Source organism: Mustela nigripes, chromosome 3 (genome assembly GCF_022355385.1).
Source record: "Mustela nigripes isolate SB6536 chromosome 3, MUSNIG.SB6536, whole genome shotgun sequence".
NCBI lineage: Eukaryota > Metazoa > Chordata > Mammalia > Carnivora > Mustelidae > Mustela > Mustela nigripes.
Window position 1 is genome coordinate 49,266,613 of NC_081559.1, and position 17,875 is coordinate 49,284,487.

A 17,875-nucleotide genomic window follows, 5' to 3' on the forward strand; every position below is an offset into this window, starting at 1 on the left:
AGCTTGTTAGCTTAGCAGCCAATAAAAGGGAGAGATGCTCTGGAACAGATTTGCTTCTTACAGGTCTTTGGGCCATTCCTAAAGTATATAACTTGGAAATTTCAAGCCTAAAAGCAGAAATCCTTGTATCTGTTAAGTTTCTAATACTGCAGAAGCCATTTATTCACAGATCTCACCCTCCCCCCCACCCCACCCCAGATAAACCACCTTGGAACATACATTATTTCATACTCTACGTCCATGATGTACAGTTTCTAAGACATGACAGGTACAGGTATCTGTTTAATTTTATTTTGCTATTGTATATAGGAAGCCGAAGGACACAATTTGGGGCACTAGAAAAGGGGGTGAGAAGATCAATACAGTATCAAAAAATAATTTGTAGCTAAAATATTGTCCTAAGAAAATTAGCTATGCTACTTCACTTGTGTTTCCCTTGAGCCAAGTAAGGTGAGAATACTGACTCTGCTTACAAGCCACTGGGACTTGTGTATTTACACGCTTGTCAGCCTGACACTGGAGGGGACAGAAAGCTATCTCTGAAACGTAGTTCTTAAATGTCTTAAATGAAATTAGCAATGTTGGTTTGAATAACACCTATATAACCTTCCCCCTCCACGGTCTTACTCTATGCATCCAAAAAGTAAAATGCATCCAAAATGCATCCATGCATCCAAAAAGTAAAATACTGAACACTGTCCCCGTTTTCTGAATTCCTAAGATGAGCTACGCAAATTAGTATGGTTACACTTTAAAGAGACAAAAATACTAAAGAAAAAAAAAAACTCTACAAGGTTTCTTTTTAACAAGTAGATTTCCAGCTCACTTCCTTTAAAATATTGCCCCTGAATTGCAAATTACTTCATGGTCTTTTTTTAAGTGAGCTCTCTTCCTAGACTGACAAGAGCCAGCTGCAGCATTGTACTGTCTATGGAAATGATATCATCAGCACTCTGTCCTTGAATAAGACCACAATCATCACATTTGGCTCCTTTTCACATTGCAGGAACCCAAGAGATGTTTGTTTATAGTAACAGTATTCAGAAAGTTATCACTTCTGCACTGTATCAGTTGGCAGCTTAAAATCAAAAGAAAGTTTATAACGAATTACCTGAATCCCCTTTTAAAGTAAAAGCAGTTTTAATTTTAATACATTTACAATTAACATTTAAAGTGTTAGCTTGTGTTCTAATTTTCAGTGTATTGATTTTGATACTAAGTAGAAAATTATATTTGTTTATATTCATTATTCATTAGGTATACTTGTATTTCTTATACTTTTGCATCCCAACTTACTATCAATAATATAATTAACATACTATTTACTATAATTAATTTCATGCTAATTGTAACTATTCAAATAATTATTAAATTAAAAAAATTTGTTATAACAAAGTTATTTTTACACCTGGTATAAAACTCAGACTGTGAATAATCTCATTCCTTAGAAAACCCACTATTAGGGGCACCTGAGTGGCTCAGTCATTGCTGAGTCGTGGCTGAACCTTCTGTTCAGGTCACAATCCTGGGATCAAACCCCATATCCAGCTCCCTGCTCATTGGAAAGACTGCTTCTCCCTCTCCCCCTGCTTCTCTTCTCTATCTTGCTGTGTCTCTGTCAAATAAATAAATAAAATCTTAAAAAAAAAAAAAAGCCACTGTTAACCATTTGGTGTCATTCCCTTCTGACCTTTATTCATGTTATCAATTTTGCTTTTTCATGAATGGGCTCTAACATTCATTTTAAGGGGTAACAAATGATTTTGCCTAATCAAATGACTTATTTAATCAAATAATAAAAGAAAAGAGGAAAATATTTGCGAGCCACATTCACCACGGAAAACATGTTGTAGAAAATCAACTCACATCTTTTATTAAAGGTTCTCATCTGACAAATATTAGTAAAGCAGTCCATTAAACTGTAAATAACTTTCTTAAGTACAAAAATAGGCAGGTGATTTTGTAATCTGAAAAAGATCTTACATTTTCTTGAAAAAATGACTACCACTTTCCCTAAAAACCAGTTAAAGTTTTATTAACATAAAGCTAAAATGTTAGCACCACTAGTATGCACTGTAAGCCATTAACTTCAAATATGTCATTTCTATCTATAGGAAATCAATCTTTTTGTCAATTATTTTCTGACTTTCAAAAGTTGATTAATGTGAAACACTAATCAATTTAAAAATAAGTGTAAGTTTTTAATTAAATTTTAATTACACTGTTTTTGTTTTTAACCAGTAAATATGGCATCTAACAGAAACTGCACTGAAATAAAACATCAACTTTGTTTTTTACAAAAGGGTTCCACAGAACATTGCTAAAAAGGTTTTGAAAACCGATGAAGTTGAGGTCTTAAAACATGCCAGCATGCATAAAGCCAGGCACACAATAGGAGCAGGACTGCGCTTACAAACGAGGCTGTAAGCGCAGTCCAGGTCTAGTTTACAATACCATCCTGTTTATATGAAGCCTTCTTGAACCCCCCTGGAAAGGATACCTTTCTTCTAATTCTTACTGCATTTTGCTTGTATCTTCTTCAAAATAACCATATGAGTAAAGATATGCTCAAGCATTCTTCAAAAACAAATACCAAGTAATAAACTGGAAGAGTAGTTAATCTTTCTACAACCACAATGATTGATGAAAATCCTATCAAAATCATTCAGCCTTGCACTGAGTTTGCAACTGGCATTGCATTAGCTAATTGATTTTTATTAATCATCTTGATCTCTCTTCATAATGCCCCCAAATGTAGTATTAGAGGAGGAACAAGAAACAAAACCCAAGAGCATCTCATTTACTCATAAATTAAAAACCATTTTTGTATTCCTTCCCAATTAAAATGATTCTAAAAACAAACAAAAATATCCAAAACTGTTTTCTAATTATTAATGTAGTATGCTTGATAAATATTTACATACACAAAAGCACAAAAGACCAGAAAAATATCAATCTTAATGCTATTGGCTTACAACAATCTGTAATGTTATTTTCTTCCTTTCTTTTTTCTATACTTACTTTCCATAGTTGATATTAGATTTAAAAGTTTGCATGCTTCCCCCCCATTTCATGTCACAATCATCATTTCCCCATATTACTAAAGTCTCTTTGTAACAAAAATTTTAATGGCACGTTTCATCATAAAATTTAACAAATTCCTTAGCATGTTGGTCAAACAGATGGACACTGAATATATTTTTTGAATGATTTAACAGAAAACTTCCAACACTAATTTTTACATCTGAACTGTATTCAATGTAGGGCTTAGGCAGGGTCTGCAGAAAGTCAAAATCTATACACACTTGAACAAAATGTAGGATATGTATTCCAACAGCTCAAATAGCCAACCAGCTCTCTATCAATCCCATCACGTTTACCGTAAACTGTTTACTAAGGGGAAAAAAGAAGTAGTCACTATCATCCACTCAGAGGATAGATAAAAATATCCTGCAACCATCAGCTGTGGTATTTTCCATCTTCTCCACACAAAATTTTTTTTTTTTTTAGATTTTATTTATTTATTTGTCAGAGAGGGAGAGAGAGCGAGCACAGGCAGAGTGGCAGACAGAGTCAGAGGGAGAAGCAGGCTCCCTGCGGAGCAAGGAGCCCGATGTCGGACTCGATCCCAGGACGCTGGGATCATGACCTGAGCCGAAGGCAGCTGCTTAACCAACTGAGCCACCCAGGCGTCCCTCCACACAAAAATTCTGAACAAGAAACATAGACCATAAAGAAAGGCTAACATATTTAACTAAAATTTTGACTTCTCATGAGACCAACTTCAGATATCACAAAACAAAATAGAAAGTTTAATGACACATGGCAAAAAATTAATATTCTTTAAACTTTCACATAGCCAGTAGCAAAATGTACAAAGGACACTGAAATTTTTATATAAAATAAAATAACCAAAAATTCATGAAGAGTTCAAACTCAGTTGTAACCAAATAAATGTAATTATACAGGTGAGGTATCACTCTTCGCCTGGGGATGAAACTTAAAAAAATGAAACAGGTATTACTTGAAATATACAAAGATGTGCTCCTGAATCTTAAAATCTTGTCGATCAAAAGCCATTTTCTTACAAAGATAATGAAATGGGAATTCAGTGACAATTCAGAGAGAGTACATTCTGTATTATTAAACTGAATATAAACTTTCTATAAGACAAAGAACCTTTAACAGAAAAGTAAAAGGACTAGCATTGAAAGCTGACAGTTGTAGACAACATGCTTTTGGGAAAACATCACTGAGGAGGAAGACAGGTCATCTAATGCTAGATGATAAGAAATGTTGGAGAGTATCTTTCCCTAATATTGAAAAAGGTCAGTTGGAAGTGTATTTTTTAATAGGTTTTTCCCTTCTATTATTCCAAAAAGGAATCAGTGATAAGCACACGTTGGACACATTAAGATGAGGTTAACAAGTAAGCTTCGCACAACAGATTGAAGGCTAAAGATAACAGAAACCTGCATTTTGCTGATTGGGGAAACCAGTGAATATACATGCACAACCTGGAAATGCCTGGGTAAAGTGGTGGCAGCCTGTGAACAGTGAGAAGAGGACAATGTAGTGTAAAGTGTTTTGATATAAAGATGGCCATGTGTGTGAGTGAAGAACTGACCAGAATGTGGGGAAATTTTGGGGAAGACAATTGGATGTTCTTTAAATGTACATACACTCTAATGCAGAAATTCAACTTGTAGACTGAATGAAAAGTAAATTCAAGTATTACTTGCAGTATTGTTTTTAATAGCAAGAAATAAGTAACAAGTTAATGTATATCAACAGAAGACTGGCTAAATAAATTGGGACAACCCAAACAGCAAATACATCATTAAAGTAATTTTTATATATGAAAAATGTCTATAGTATATTGTGGGAAAACTATAGGGCATTTAGAACTCTATATTGAAAACATACACTCAAATATACATACACATATCCATCCCAAAGTATCAAAACTGGTCTTCTTAGAATGGTGGGACAATGGGTGATTTTAATTTTCTTTTTATTATTTCTTTTTGGGTTTTCAAATAAATATGTATCTCTATGTAATTTTTTACATTAATAAACACATATGCTAAAAAATATAAAAATTAAAGGGGCAAACTGGGAAGTCTGTAAAATCATCATTAAGTACTAATATATTTACTATTTCATAGATGTCTAAGAAAAAAACGAAGATTCTAATAAGTGAACAAAGCAAAAGAAACTAAAATACATAGAAAGATAGTATCAATAAACAATTAAGTACAAAATAGGACAACATATTTATCCTGTTATTAAAGTGGAAAGGGTTTATAAAAAATCCAAATATTAATTAAATATGAATAGGCACTCTCTCAAACCCCAACATACATAATCCAGAAGCTGCACTTCTGAAATTCTAGCCAAAAGAAATACTGCTATGAAAAAAATACTCTTGGGCGCCTGGGTGGCTCAGTGGGTTAAGCCGCTGCCTTCGGCTCAGGTCATGATCCCGGGGTCCTGGGATCGAGCCCCGCTTCGGGCTCTCTGCTCAGCAGAGAACCTGCTTCCTCCTCTCTCTCTGCCTGCCTCTCTGTCGACTTGTGATCTCTGTCAAATAAGTAAATAAAACCTTTAAAAAAAATACTCTCAACTATGAAAGAAAAGCTCTCAGTAGACTATGTCCTTCACAATGTTCCTTGTACAAGAAAAAACTGAAAATATAGTAAAATATTATTTGGGAATCCAACACCTGGAAGCACCCAAACATTGGGACTGCCTCAAAATGATCTCATCCATGCTAAAAGAGAATGATTTGCTAAAATGCAGGGCATGTAGTGATGTGAATAACTGGTCACTTAGGCAGGTCAAAGTCACAGAATTACAAAGGCTGGTACCAGTCATAAGGGACACACTTAAAAGGAATGTCAGAGGCTATTTTAAGTTGTGAAAATCTCATTATTTTCATGGGACAAAAGCAACTTTAGTAGCAAAAGAGGGATATTCCAGATGCGAAAAATGAAAAAAGGGCATAAAGATCAAGACGATGACAGATTTTTTTCCAAAAGAGTTTTGTACCATTTACCATTTCAATGTCTACAAATGCTTACAATAAACTCTGTATGTTCCTGACATTCCTAGATGCAGATCCACAAAATTTCAAATAAATAAAACTTGTATACACCACTTATTGCACTGCATGATGTTTTTAGGCCATTTTTAAGGAAATAAATCTTGATTTATACCACAGGAACTAATAAGAAAAACACAGTCACCTTGAATCCTTTTTGAACTAAGGTAGAATTAAATGACTCTGAGAACCAAACTGAGGGTTTTAGAGGGAAGGGGCTGGGGGGATGGGTGAGCCTCGTGGTAGGTATTCAGGAGGGCACATACTGCATGGAGCACTGGGAGTGGTGCATAAACAATGAGTCTTAGAACACTGCATCAAAAACTAATGATGTATTTTTTTTTAAGACTTTATTTATTTATTTGACAGAGAGAAGTCACAAGTAGATGGAGAGGCAGGCAGAGAGAGAGAGAGGGAAGCAGGCTCCCTGCTGAGCAGAGAGCCCGATGCAGGACTCGATCCCAGGACCCTGGGATCACGAACCGAGCCGAAGGCAGCGGCTTACCCCACTGAGCCACCCAGGCGCCCACTAATGATGTATTTTATGGTGACTAACGTAACAATAAAAAAAAGAATTAAATCTGTCAGAATGCTATAATTACGTAAATTAGGAAAAACCTATCCATGGTGGGGGGGGGGGTGTCACAAAAATATTATTAGTTCTCATTCTTTCATTTAACAACACATATAAATGGAACACCTGTTACATACTCAGCACTGTGCTTAGCACGGAGAGAGAAAAATTGGTAAACACAACACAGTCACTGGCTATCCTGGAGCTTATATTCCAATGGAGGGGAGACAGACAATATTCAAGTAAGTGTGCGCAGAGGGGTGATTCCTCTTTCCCAACTTTTTTTTCTTAATTTTTCTTGTTTACTATCAACCATTCACATGAATGTTTACTCTAATAATACTCACTTTAAATGACTGAACTTTCCTCACATTTTAAGACAAATTAGTTACATAAAGTGGTCACTATTTAACTGGCTCATGTCCAATTCAAACATCCAGAAGAAAAAGATAGAAAGGGGCACTTGGATGGCTCAGTGGGTTAAAACCTCTGCCTTCAGCTAGGCTCATAGTCTCAAGGTCTTGGATCAAGACCTGAGTCGAGTCGGGCTCTCTGCTCGGCAGGGAGCCTGCTTCCTCCTCTCTCTCTGCCTGCTTGTGATCTGTCAAATAAATAAATAAAATCTTAAAAAAAAAAAAAAAAGAAAGAAAGAAAATAAAAGATAGAAAGCTCTCTATTTATTATCTAAGTTCCATAAAAAGGTTCCTAAAGAAGGTGAGGACAATCTTTTTGTCATTTGCATAATGCAGCTTTCATATCTTTTTTTTAACTGCCCTAGCAGATCCCAGCCCTGGCCAGTAAATAAAGCTACAATTACTAAGTCTAAACACATTTAGAGAATAAATCAGAATAAAAACACTGACAACACAGATGTGTGAATAATAATTATAATTAACCCCTTCTAAAAGAAAAGGTGTATGTAATAGTACATAATAGTAACAATTTAACCCATCTTTTTTTTTCCTTTTTACTCAAAGCATAAAGCAGAGACAACACTTTATCCCAGATTAACATGCAACTTTAAAAAAAAGTTAATATACATATTAAACATGGAAATTCACCAGTAAGACCTTATTTTTCATTCCCCCCCAAACATATCTTGACAGGATTCCTTAATTTCATAATAAACAAGGTCCTACCACTGGTCACCTGACCAATGCCTTCCATTTCTGGAGCTTGACAGTTTAGTGAGTTATGGACATAAGAACACTGTTATAAGTATAACGAAGTAACATATCCTCTGCAAAGCAGCTAATAAGACCGCTTTACCAATGGAGAGGTCCCTCTTCCAATCTGCCATTCTCTCCGAACCTCAGCAAAACCAGGAATATCCTCCAGCCATCCATGAAGCTGTCTTGTCAAGAAAGACCTGAAACATTATTTCCCTAGGTATCTAACACATGAGCAGCGATGAACTATAAAAGCACCCAAGTGCTCCAAGACCCTTACTTTTAGGAATATTCCTTGAGTGTAAACTTTTCTTAGGATACAGAGAAACGTTAGTTCTAAAAGAGAGAGAGAGAAGACAGATTTTTCTGCCTCTTCGTGCATACAAAGCTTGACTTAAAACCTTTTATCATATTAGAAATTCCAATACAAACAACCTAAAACTTCCAAAAGTTTTTCTAATTCCTTTTTGTTTTAAATGTGGCTTCAATGATATCCATACACATAGAGGTTAATTTGGGAGGGGTAGTTACACAAACAGACGAGTTGGAACACATTTTCATGTAGGCTTCTCTAGGAAAACACAATAAAGAAGGAAGATGATCTGTAAGAATTTGTCATATTTAAAATCAATACTGTTAGTAAAATGTATTTTAAGCACAAATCAAAATTAGTATACATTTTTCTCATCTCTAGCAACCAAAAGAGCCCTGCTTAGACATAATTATAGCTTCCTCCTCAATGTTATCTTGAACATTATCCCAGAAAAAATTTTTAAAAGTGCTCTGCAGGTATCACCTCCTCTCAAAAAAATCATAGAGGGCCATAATATAAGTAAAGACTACTCCAATCTAAATGACTAGTTTAAGCAAAAATAATTAGAGGAATTCTTTATACCACCAATGGAAGAAATTTTGGAGAAGAGAATAGTATACAATTATTTAAAATCATGTACACATTTCACTTTCCATGCAAGATGATTTGAAATATAAACACAATATCATTATAAATCACTGAAAATATAGTCAAGTCTCTGCCCCCAGAATTTAGAGTCACACTCTATGATTGGAAAAAAAAAGGGAGGGAGGGAGAGAGGGAAGGGGAAAAATGAGAAACATAATAGGAGTCTATCAAATAGTTTCGTTTATAAGTAGAATCTAAATAAAGAGGAAGGATTTGGGCATGCACACACACGAAATGATCAAGATCTAAACAATATGATCAAATTTATTAACCACTAAGTATGAGGAGAGTTAAGAGACTACTCAAATAAGCAATGAACTTTCACTAAGGTTTTAAAACACACAATGTAATTTTCTGTGAGTGAAAGCTATTTTTAAAAAAACAGAAATAGGGTTCAGTTTTCCAGCCTCTACATTAGCAGAAGGGCAACAGAACATTTCTATTGGGAAAGAGAAAAAATGGTTTTGCTCATGTTTCTTAAAATATGGTTTGTTATCTAGGTTTGTTGTTGTTGTTTTTTACTCAAATAAAGCACAAACTGTGACTTAGAAATCCTCAGTGCTTTGTCATCAATATACCAAGCACATATAATACAACAGAAAACACATATAATTTATTAGATGGACTAAAAATCCCACACAAATCAATTTTAGGCACTTCTGGAGTGTAGACTATGGGAATCTTCCTCAAAGAACAGCAGATCCAGCAGGCAAGACCATAAAGTTAGTTTTTAGAACAACACGTAACAACTAGACAACTGATTTTAAAAACTGCATAATTAACCCAACTGCATCCTGTTACAATTTCCTCACAATTCTATACACCTTAGGGTTTAACAGAAATAGTCTTTTTTTTTAGCATCCAAAGTTTAAATTTTTTTTTCCTTTATTTCACCAATATGGTCTTAAAATTATCACACATTCTTTGAGGGAGCATGAGATAGAAGTTCTATTTCTGTTATGGGGCAACTTTAAATTAGTAATGTCTATATTGTATCTACAGCTATACAGAATCAACACATGATGGATGATGATTTTGAGGTCTTTTAACAGGTTTATTTTGTAAAGATAGGCTTCTCCTTACTAATTCCTTTAGACATGTAATGTTTATTTGTGTTCTTTAAGTAAACATGAGGAAAAAAATAGAAGGTGGGCTATAGGTTTTAAGGATGTCTTTGGGGTAAACACTACATATAAATTTGGTTTGGCATCTTTTTCTAACTCATGTTGTTTACACAGGTATCCTCCAAAACATAATCCATTGTTGGTAATGGGAAGATAACATAAACATAACTTCACCCCTTTCATTCCTAACTAGCAGCTTGAGGAGCTGGCAAAGTCTAGGTAGTTAGTTCTCTTATCTTTCTGAATCTACTTTTCAGCATAGGAAGCTAAAATTGAGAGGCATTAAAATGTTAAATATAGTATTAAGGATTTTACTACTGGCATTTATATGCTGTATGCACAGCAAGCCAGTTTTCTGATGTACTCAAAACCCCTGACAATAATCTTTAATGAGCCAAGTACAAATTGATAAATCAAGCCAGTGGTGGGGAGACAGCAAAGAACTAGAGAACCTACTTAGAAACTGGTGGTTTGGGGAATGACGGCTATAAGGCAAAGTTTAGAATACCCCCAGGACTACGTAACGTACCTTCACTGATGGTGAATGAAGATACATGGGAGCAAGGGATGGCTGAGCTATGGCAAAGCTGACCTGCAGCAAGAAGTTCGAGATATCTGAACAGTTGGGAGGGGTCAAAGATAAGTCATGCAAAGAGACCTTGTCTCTACCCAGCTCTGAAAGAGGGACTGACGCCAGGATACAACTGGGTAATTGAGAGATGACCACCCCAAAGTCGACAGAAAAATCTGGGATATACTGCTATTCTCTAGATACAAAGTAGAATACACTACAGATAACATTCCCAAAAATGCCTGCAGAGAAAACTAGAAAGTTGTTTACAGTTTTTGTATTTACACTAATACAAACAGATTTTGAGGTTGTCTGTACTGTATGTGGTTGCTGTGGTCAGAGCCAAGAAAGGTAATGACCTACAAGACAGAGGACAACAGAATCCAATTTCTAGGCATCTTAATTCTATACACTCAGACAAAAAAGAAAAGAGTATCTCAGGGACTTCCTGCCTTTCCTCAAGCTCCCTGTACTTTTCTGTTAATACCTATTAGGCACTTCATAAAGGCCAGAAAACAGAAACTCTTCTATTTCACACCATACTTCTAAAATCACTTTAACTATCTGCATTAAAAATGCCAGTCAGCAGTGCTAAAGCACTTTTTTTATTCTTAAGGCAAAATGTCATTCCCACTTCCTACTGTCCCCCAAGCCACCTGCCTTCACTGTATTCTTTGCCCATTTTAAGAGCCAAAAAAGAGAGAACAGAAAATTTTCAAACTAGACTCCTCAATATAATGTGTAAGATATACTTTGTAAATGCTATTATCACAAAATTAAACATATTTAAATGCTTATAGCATATGGTTACTTTTACCAAGATTATCAAGAATAATTATATGAGTTTCAAAGTTAGTAACAAACAAGGATATTCGAATCCAGCCACAGGTATAGAGGTATGAAGCTTTGTTCTTTTCAGAGGTGAGCACAATGACTCTAAATAAGATGACTGTTTGCACCCAAAATAGCATATTAAAAACCAAAAACACCGCTCTTTGCTTAATTCTACTGAAACTACATATAAATCGCCAATATCACTACTCATGAGGCTCTCCATCGTATTTGGAAATAATACTGTTAAATTATCTTGATGTATAGTCATACATGAATTAAAATTTTTTTCTCATTGTAATTTTGGTTTTATGTACAAGTATATAGGGACAACCTTATTTCTAATGTTTAACCTAGAAAGGGAGAATGTAACAAAAAAATCACGTTTTATAAATGTGGTATAAGATTTCATGCATTCTCATGATGCCATGTCAGTCGCCCCCACACTAAACCAACTGTTAACAATGTAGTGCACACTTGAAACATTCAACTAAGAATAAAGTCTAGCCAGCACCCTGCTGAGAAGGGAGCTTGCTGACATAGTGCTGAACCAAGGCAGCAGCAACCCACGGGACTAAGCTGTGATTATTCAAATGAAAAGATAAAAAGGGTAGATGTGAATTTGCAGGACTACTTTACAGAATATTTATCTCTGATGAAAATGCAACATCTGCAAAACAGATTTAGGTTTTTATGGGAGTTTTTAATACAAAACAAGTAATTACTCATAGTGATTTGAAAAAGTGTAAGAACGTATGAATAAAGCTTAGTAATTTAGAATTTACTTTTGTAAAAGCAAGTTGACAAATATTAAAATGTTGTACCTGCATTATGAACATTGTAATATAACACACAACACATCCACTGTTAAACACTGATCTCTCATGCCTGACTTGGATTTAGATATTGAGTATATTATATATTACAGAAAGAAACTTTCCAAGTTTTGTCAATGCTTGTGGTATATATACTATGATTCCTCATCAACATCTGCATGAAATCTAAAAGGCTGGTATTAAACGTAGTTACTTCTTTTCTTCAATATTCTACAACATGCCAGTTTGGATCAGCCTTCAGATTTTCAGGGCATGAAACATATACAAAGAGAGCACCCCAAAATACGTTTGAACACATTTAGGATACAACAGAAATTACAACAGAAATACCTTCAACCATCATATTTTTTTCATTTTCAGTGAAAAAAAAAAATATCCTAAGCAAACATATTTGGGGCCAAGTCACTTCTCTGTAAAAATGTGTATCATGTTGTTCAACTTTTAAACCCAATTCTTAAAAGCATAAAAGTTTGTATTTTATAATTGTCAATGCATTCATGTGGTGTTAGGAAGATAAAAAGAAACATGTAGAAACAAAAATCTCAAACTATCCTAATTCCTAAAATGAGAAATTTTCAAATTAAGAAATAACTTTCTTGCTTAGAAAATAAGCTTTACTTTTCATCTCAAACTCACTTTAAATGCTTGACATATAATTCAATACTTAAGAAGACTATAGGTAAACTATTTGATTAATATTTATAGAGTGATACTTCTCTGGGCAGACATTTTACACAACAGCTTCCCATTAACGTTGGGAAAAAAAAATCACTTGATAATTTTAATCACAATTAATGATTGACCGATTAACGAATTAACAATTTTCTCAGAAATTTAGATGGCACAGATCCAATAAAGGAACCAATCTGATAATTGCTCAATGTGTAATTCTGTCCATTCATAATATTAAGCCAAAAATTTGCAGATACTCCACTCAGCTGGATTACATGCTTTCATGTATATAATCTGATCAACAAAAAATAGGTACACACTGTTGAGCTTTCTCCTTTTCTTTCTTTTCTTTTTTTAAGAGCAGCCCAATGATTCTGGGGGTTGGTTAGTACAATACAGAGAATACAAGAGGAAAGCACAAAATGGCACTGAACAGCGATGCCAGTACTCATGTCATTATGGTCATTAACTAAGGATATTATTACTTTTTTCGTTCTTTGCTTTTCTTTAGAACATAATCAAAGCCATAAACTTGAGTTTGAGGTATATACACAATACACACAACCTTATGCAAAATACTTCTCATAATTAACATTACATTTTAAAGTATTGGAAACTGAGTATCTGTGCTGATTTGTATTTTGACTTAATGGAACACGAAGAGAATACACATTCAACTAGGAAGGGTTATACTGATAATAAAGCTCTTAAAGTGAAAAATGTCTTCTTCTCCCTTTGTACTTACCACAGGCTACACAATGTCCTGAGAGGATTCATTATGAGAAAAATGACAATCACAGCTTTAAAGACCTTGCTTTGGAAGGAACTAATGAGAAAGCAGGTTGGAAAGTGAGACTTCATCTTTGTTTTCAAATAAGTGGTCTTAATTTTTCTTCTGATAGAAAAAGTTTAAATCAGTTTATTATAAATATATCTAAACCATTAATTTTTGCAGCTTTCAGGTAAAGTCCAGCACTTCGTTTATACAAAGTCTATGAGGAGAGGTCAGTAGAGATCATCTAATCTTAAGTCGTGACATCATCCATTCAAGTCCTTGGCATAATCTATGAAAAATATAAAATCATCTGATTAAATTCTCAACTAAGAAACTAGGAACAACAAACTAAAAAGTATCATTTTTCATTTTCCTAAACAACAAAGATTAAGAAATCAGTAATATTCAATGCTGGTTTTATTGTGGTGAAGCCATACTCTCATACAGAGTAGTACATCCATGCTTTTCGGGTTTTGTCATGTCTCTAGGGCCTAGACCACTGCCTGAGAGATAAAAGGAACTCAATAATTATATAATGAATACCCACAGAAAGTAATTTGGCAATATGTATCAGAAATACTTAAAATATCAATACCTTTTTTCTACTTCTAGAAATATATTCTAAAAAACTCTAAGAGACAAGGACAGGCTGATATATAAAAGACTGTTCATCAAAGCATTTCTAATAGGTAAAAGTAAAATTTAAACACCCAGAAATAGAGAAAAAAATTAAATTACAGAACACTGATATCATGAAATATTAAAAACTTCCTTTCAAAGACAATTTTACAGTACAATAAAATGTTCATGATATAAATGAAATAAAAGTGGCAGGATGTTAAACCAAATATATAGTTGAGGTGGTAAAAGAAAGTATACATATAATAATACGTTATGTTCCATCTATGTATTTTACAAATTTGAAGGGAATAAAATCTCTTAATCACTAATACCAGTTGCTAGTGAACAATCTGTAATTAAGAATAGCACAAAACATAGGGAATTCACTATGATAACAAAACTGAATGTTTAGAGAGAAGAAAATGTTGTACATATTAAAACAAAACAGAAGACTGTCAGAAAATATTAACTATTCTCTATGAGGAGCTTTTATAGATATGATAAACTATACTAGTATTTAATTAAAAAACACCAGAACTCAGATTATTGTGGCAGTATGAATCTAAAAATGTAAAAGAAGAAAAAGAAGAAAAGACAATGAGGTAAGGAAATTGTTTTGATGTTGCTCATATTTTCCCTACTGTTACTAGATTCCTTACTTTTAAACTGCTGATAGGAAATGGTGCAAAATAATAGGCAAATAAATTAAGTATGAAGTGTTAAATGAACAGCAGTTACCTAACAGCAAACTAGAAACTGTGCTAAGCACTTAATATCCACAATCTTAATCTTTACAATCCTGAAAGCAGAAGCCTTCCCATACTACAAGAGGGAATCCAGGCTTAAAAGACAGTTGCAAACAGCAGAAGTGGGAGTTAAAATGCCAACCAGCACTAAAACGTAGAGCTTAGATCAAGGTGGCCAAAGTGAAAAAGGGAAGTATTTTCTCCAAAACCAAACATTTCCACTTGATAACTACTGGAGAGGGAAGCCCACATAAATAAAAAATTAGAAAGATATTAACATCATCCACTGATCTCCTCTTTTAAAAAATGAAACTGCCAGGGTTTGTATCTATCCCAACTAATGATCTATTTCCACACAATTACTCCAAGTATTTAAGTCAAATCTTTTGTCATTCCTACATGATCTTTTTTTTTAATCTAATTTAGTATTAAAATCAGTGCTTTTGCTTAAAGGCCTTTGGTAGACAAATATAACATATAAAGATATACCTATATCAACATGTATCCAACTATTTGACAAAGATTTGTAATGGTAAGATATTTTTACCTAAATGAGTATGTGGACAATGGGTATCACCTGTGACTTTTTTTTTTTAAACAACATATTTGCTTTTTTGAGGTTCTAACTATGTTCTATCAAATGTCTGTAATCAGGTAACAGAGACTTCTATTTCACTAAGATTCAGCTTCATCTCCAATTTAATTCTTTTCTCTCCGCTTTTAAATACACGTATGAGGGATTCTTCAAAGAGGTCTTAAGTTTGGGGTTGAGGTTCTTCTGATGTTAGGCAAGACCAGAAGCTTGGGGCAGAAACAGATGAGGTAGCTGAGATGGGAGAAATTCTCCTCCTCAAGAACATGGTGAAGGTGAACTAATATAATAAGTTACTAAAGTTATCTATCTGTGCCCCCAGCTTCTGCTCTTTCCTATATCAAATTCAAGACCTCTAATTAGAATCTTCATCTCCAATTTAATTATTTTTCACTGCTTTTAAATACATAGATCCACCATATTTTGGAAATACAACTACAATAAAAACCTTAACTTGCTCACCTCTTTTACAGCTTTTTATCCTATTTCTAACTTCCTTCATTCCCTCTCTTAATAGCCCTCTCTCCCTCCTCCTGATCCTTGACCTTATATTTGACAATACTGACAAACCACTTCTTTCTTGAAATCCTTTCATCTCTGGGCATTAGACTAGGGCAAAATTCTACTGCAGGCATCTACCTTTCTCTCCCAAACCAGGAACCTTCGTGCCAAACTCTCTCCAATTTCAGCCCCGCCCCCTTTTTAAAAGTGCAAAACCCACCTCCTGACTACTCTGGTGGCAAAATGAGTATCTCCAAATTAGTCTCACACTTGAATCCTTTTCTATTTCAGCTTCTTTATGGATAAAATGTAAATTAAAACTAATCAGTCCACAGGACTGTTACCACAACTAAATGATACACTGTATGGAAAGCACTCAAGGCACAGGACTTGACAGTGTTAAGATCCACCACCAGTATCAGAACGGTTCCCTGACTTGTCCAGCTCTCCGTGACACTCCTGTTCCTCTGAATTCCAACAGCCATTCTTCCTCTATTTGTTCACATGGATTAGTTCAGTATGTTTACATGTATTACGTATATGTTTTTTATTTTATTCTTTACAGAACCAAGCTAGAAACTCTCTAATTACAAGTAAGGACTATGTGTCACATCTCTCCCTTACATTGTTTTATACATGGTAGCCTTAAATATTTATTCATTCAAAGAAGAAATACATGTTTCTAAACTAAATATGTTTTCCAAAAAGAAGACCTCTTACCCCTCGCCAGTAAGAGCACAGCATGCCTGGATATGCCACTGGTGATCTTTAATAGAAGTTAGTTTCAAAAACTGGGAGATTTCTGCTACAGTCATGCATTCTTTAACATCTTGTTTATTAGCAAAAATCAGCAACCCAGCTTTCCGTAGGTCCTACAGGAGCAAACAAAATTGTAAAGGCCAGTGCATTTTATTTATAGATTTTCCAACTTAATTAACTGAATACTTTTGATCTTTTAACCTAGAATTCCACAACTACTGGACATAAAAGCATCTCACGGCTCTTATGCTGATGGACAGTAAACTTAAAACTAAACTCACTTTAAATACACACTTCTGTATTTTTAAGGACTAACATATTTCTTACAGCCCTAAATTACATTTTTTTTTAAATGATCCTAAGTGCTACAGTTAACAGTCTTATCTTCAAATATGTATTTACCCCTCTCCCTAACCCAAAACTAAGTTTCCATAGCTAAGAGCTACTTTTTTGCATGGCACTCAAGAGTTTTTCAAAATTCTACCTCGATCTTTTCTTTAGGTACCCACACCTAAAGCTAGTACCTTCCAGGTGCACAGGAAACAAACTAATTCATTTTATACAGTATATGCCTGAGGGCCTTAGACTTTAATTCTCAGCTGGAAGGTGCTATCCTAAACCCATCCTATTCTTCTGAGACCTAGGTCCTCTATCTTTATTCATGAAGATTTCTTAGATTTGAATATTCAATAGGGCCCTTTTGAATTGGCATTAAGTTTATCAAGTTTCCTAATTAGATAGTTTTGACACTTCTAGGCTTTGCCTCTGAGGCAAATTCTTTAATTTTTCTGAATTTGTTATTCATAACTAACGTTTATTATCTAATCTGAATAAGACACCCATTACATTAACCGTTTTCCAAACAAAATCTCTTAAATCCTAGTAAGATGCCTATAAGATTCCCATTTTACAGATGAGGAAAACTAAGACCCAGCAGTGAGTAACTCATACAAGGTCATATAACTACTGAGTAACAGAACCAGGTTTGAACTGAGATTTTCCCAGTATAACTGCTGCCCCTCATTTATAATATAATCCTG

The 17,875-nt window shown here is 34.3% G+C and overlaps 1 protein-coding gene across 1 annotated transcript in view; it reads right to left on the reverse strand.

Annotated features, from left to right (window-relative positions):
- Nucleotides 1-7,548: 7,548 nt before the first annotated feature.
- Nucleotides 7,549-17,875, reverse strand: part of ARL5A (ADP ribosylation factor like GTPase 5A) — a 31,555-nt gene continuing 21,228 nt past the window's right edge. Inside the window, exons 5-6 of the mRNA XM_059393959.1 lie at nucleotides 16,797-16,948; nucleotides 7,549-13,905 (exon numbers count right to left, since the gene is read on the reverse strand). Coding sequence (XP_059249942.1) covers nucleotides 13,857-13,905; nucleotides 16,797-16,948 — 201 coding nt within the window. The 3' untranslated portion in view covers nucleotides 7,549-13,856. The remainder of the gene's footprint in view (nucleotides 13,906-16,796; nucleotides 16,949-17,875) is intronic.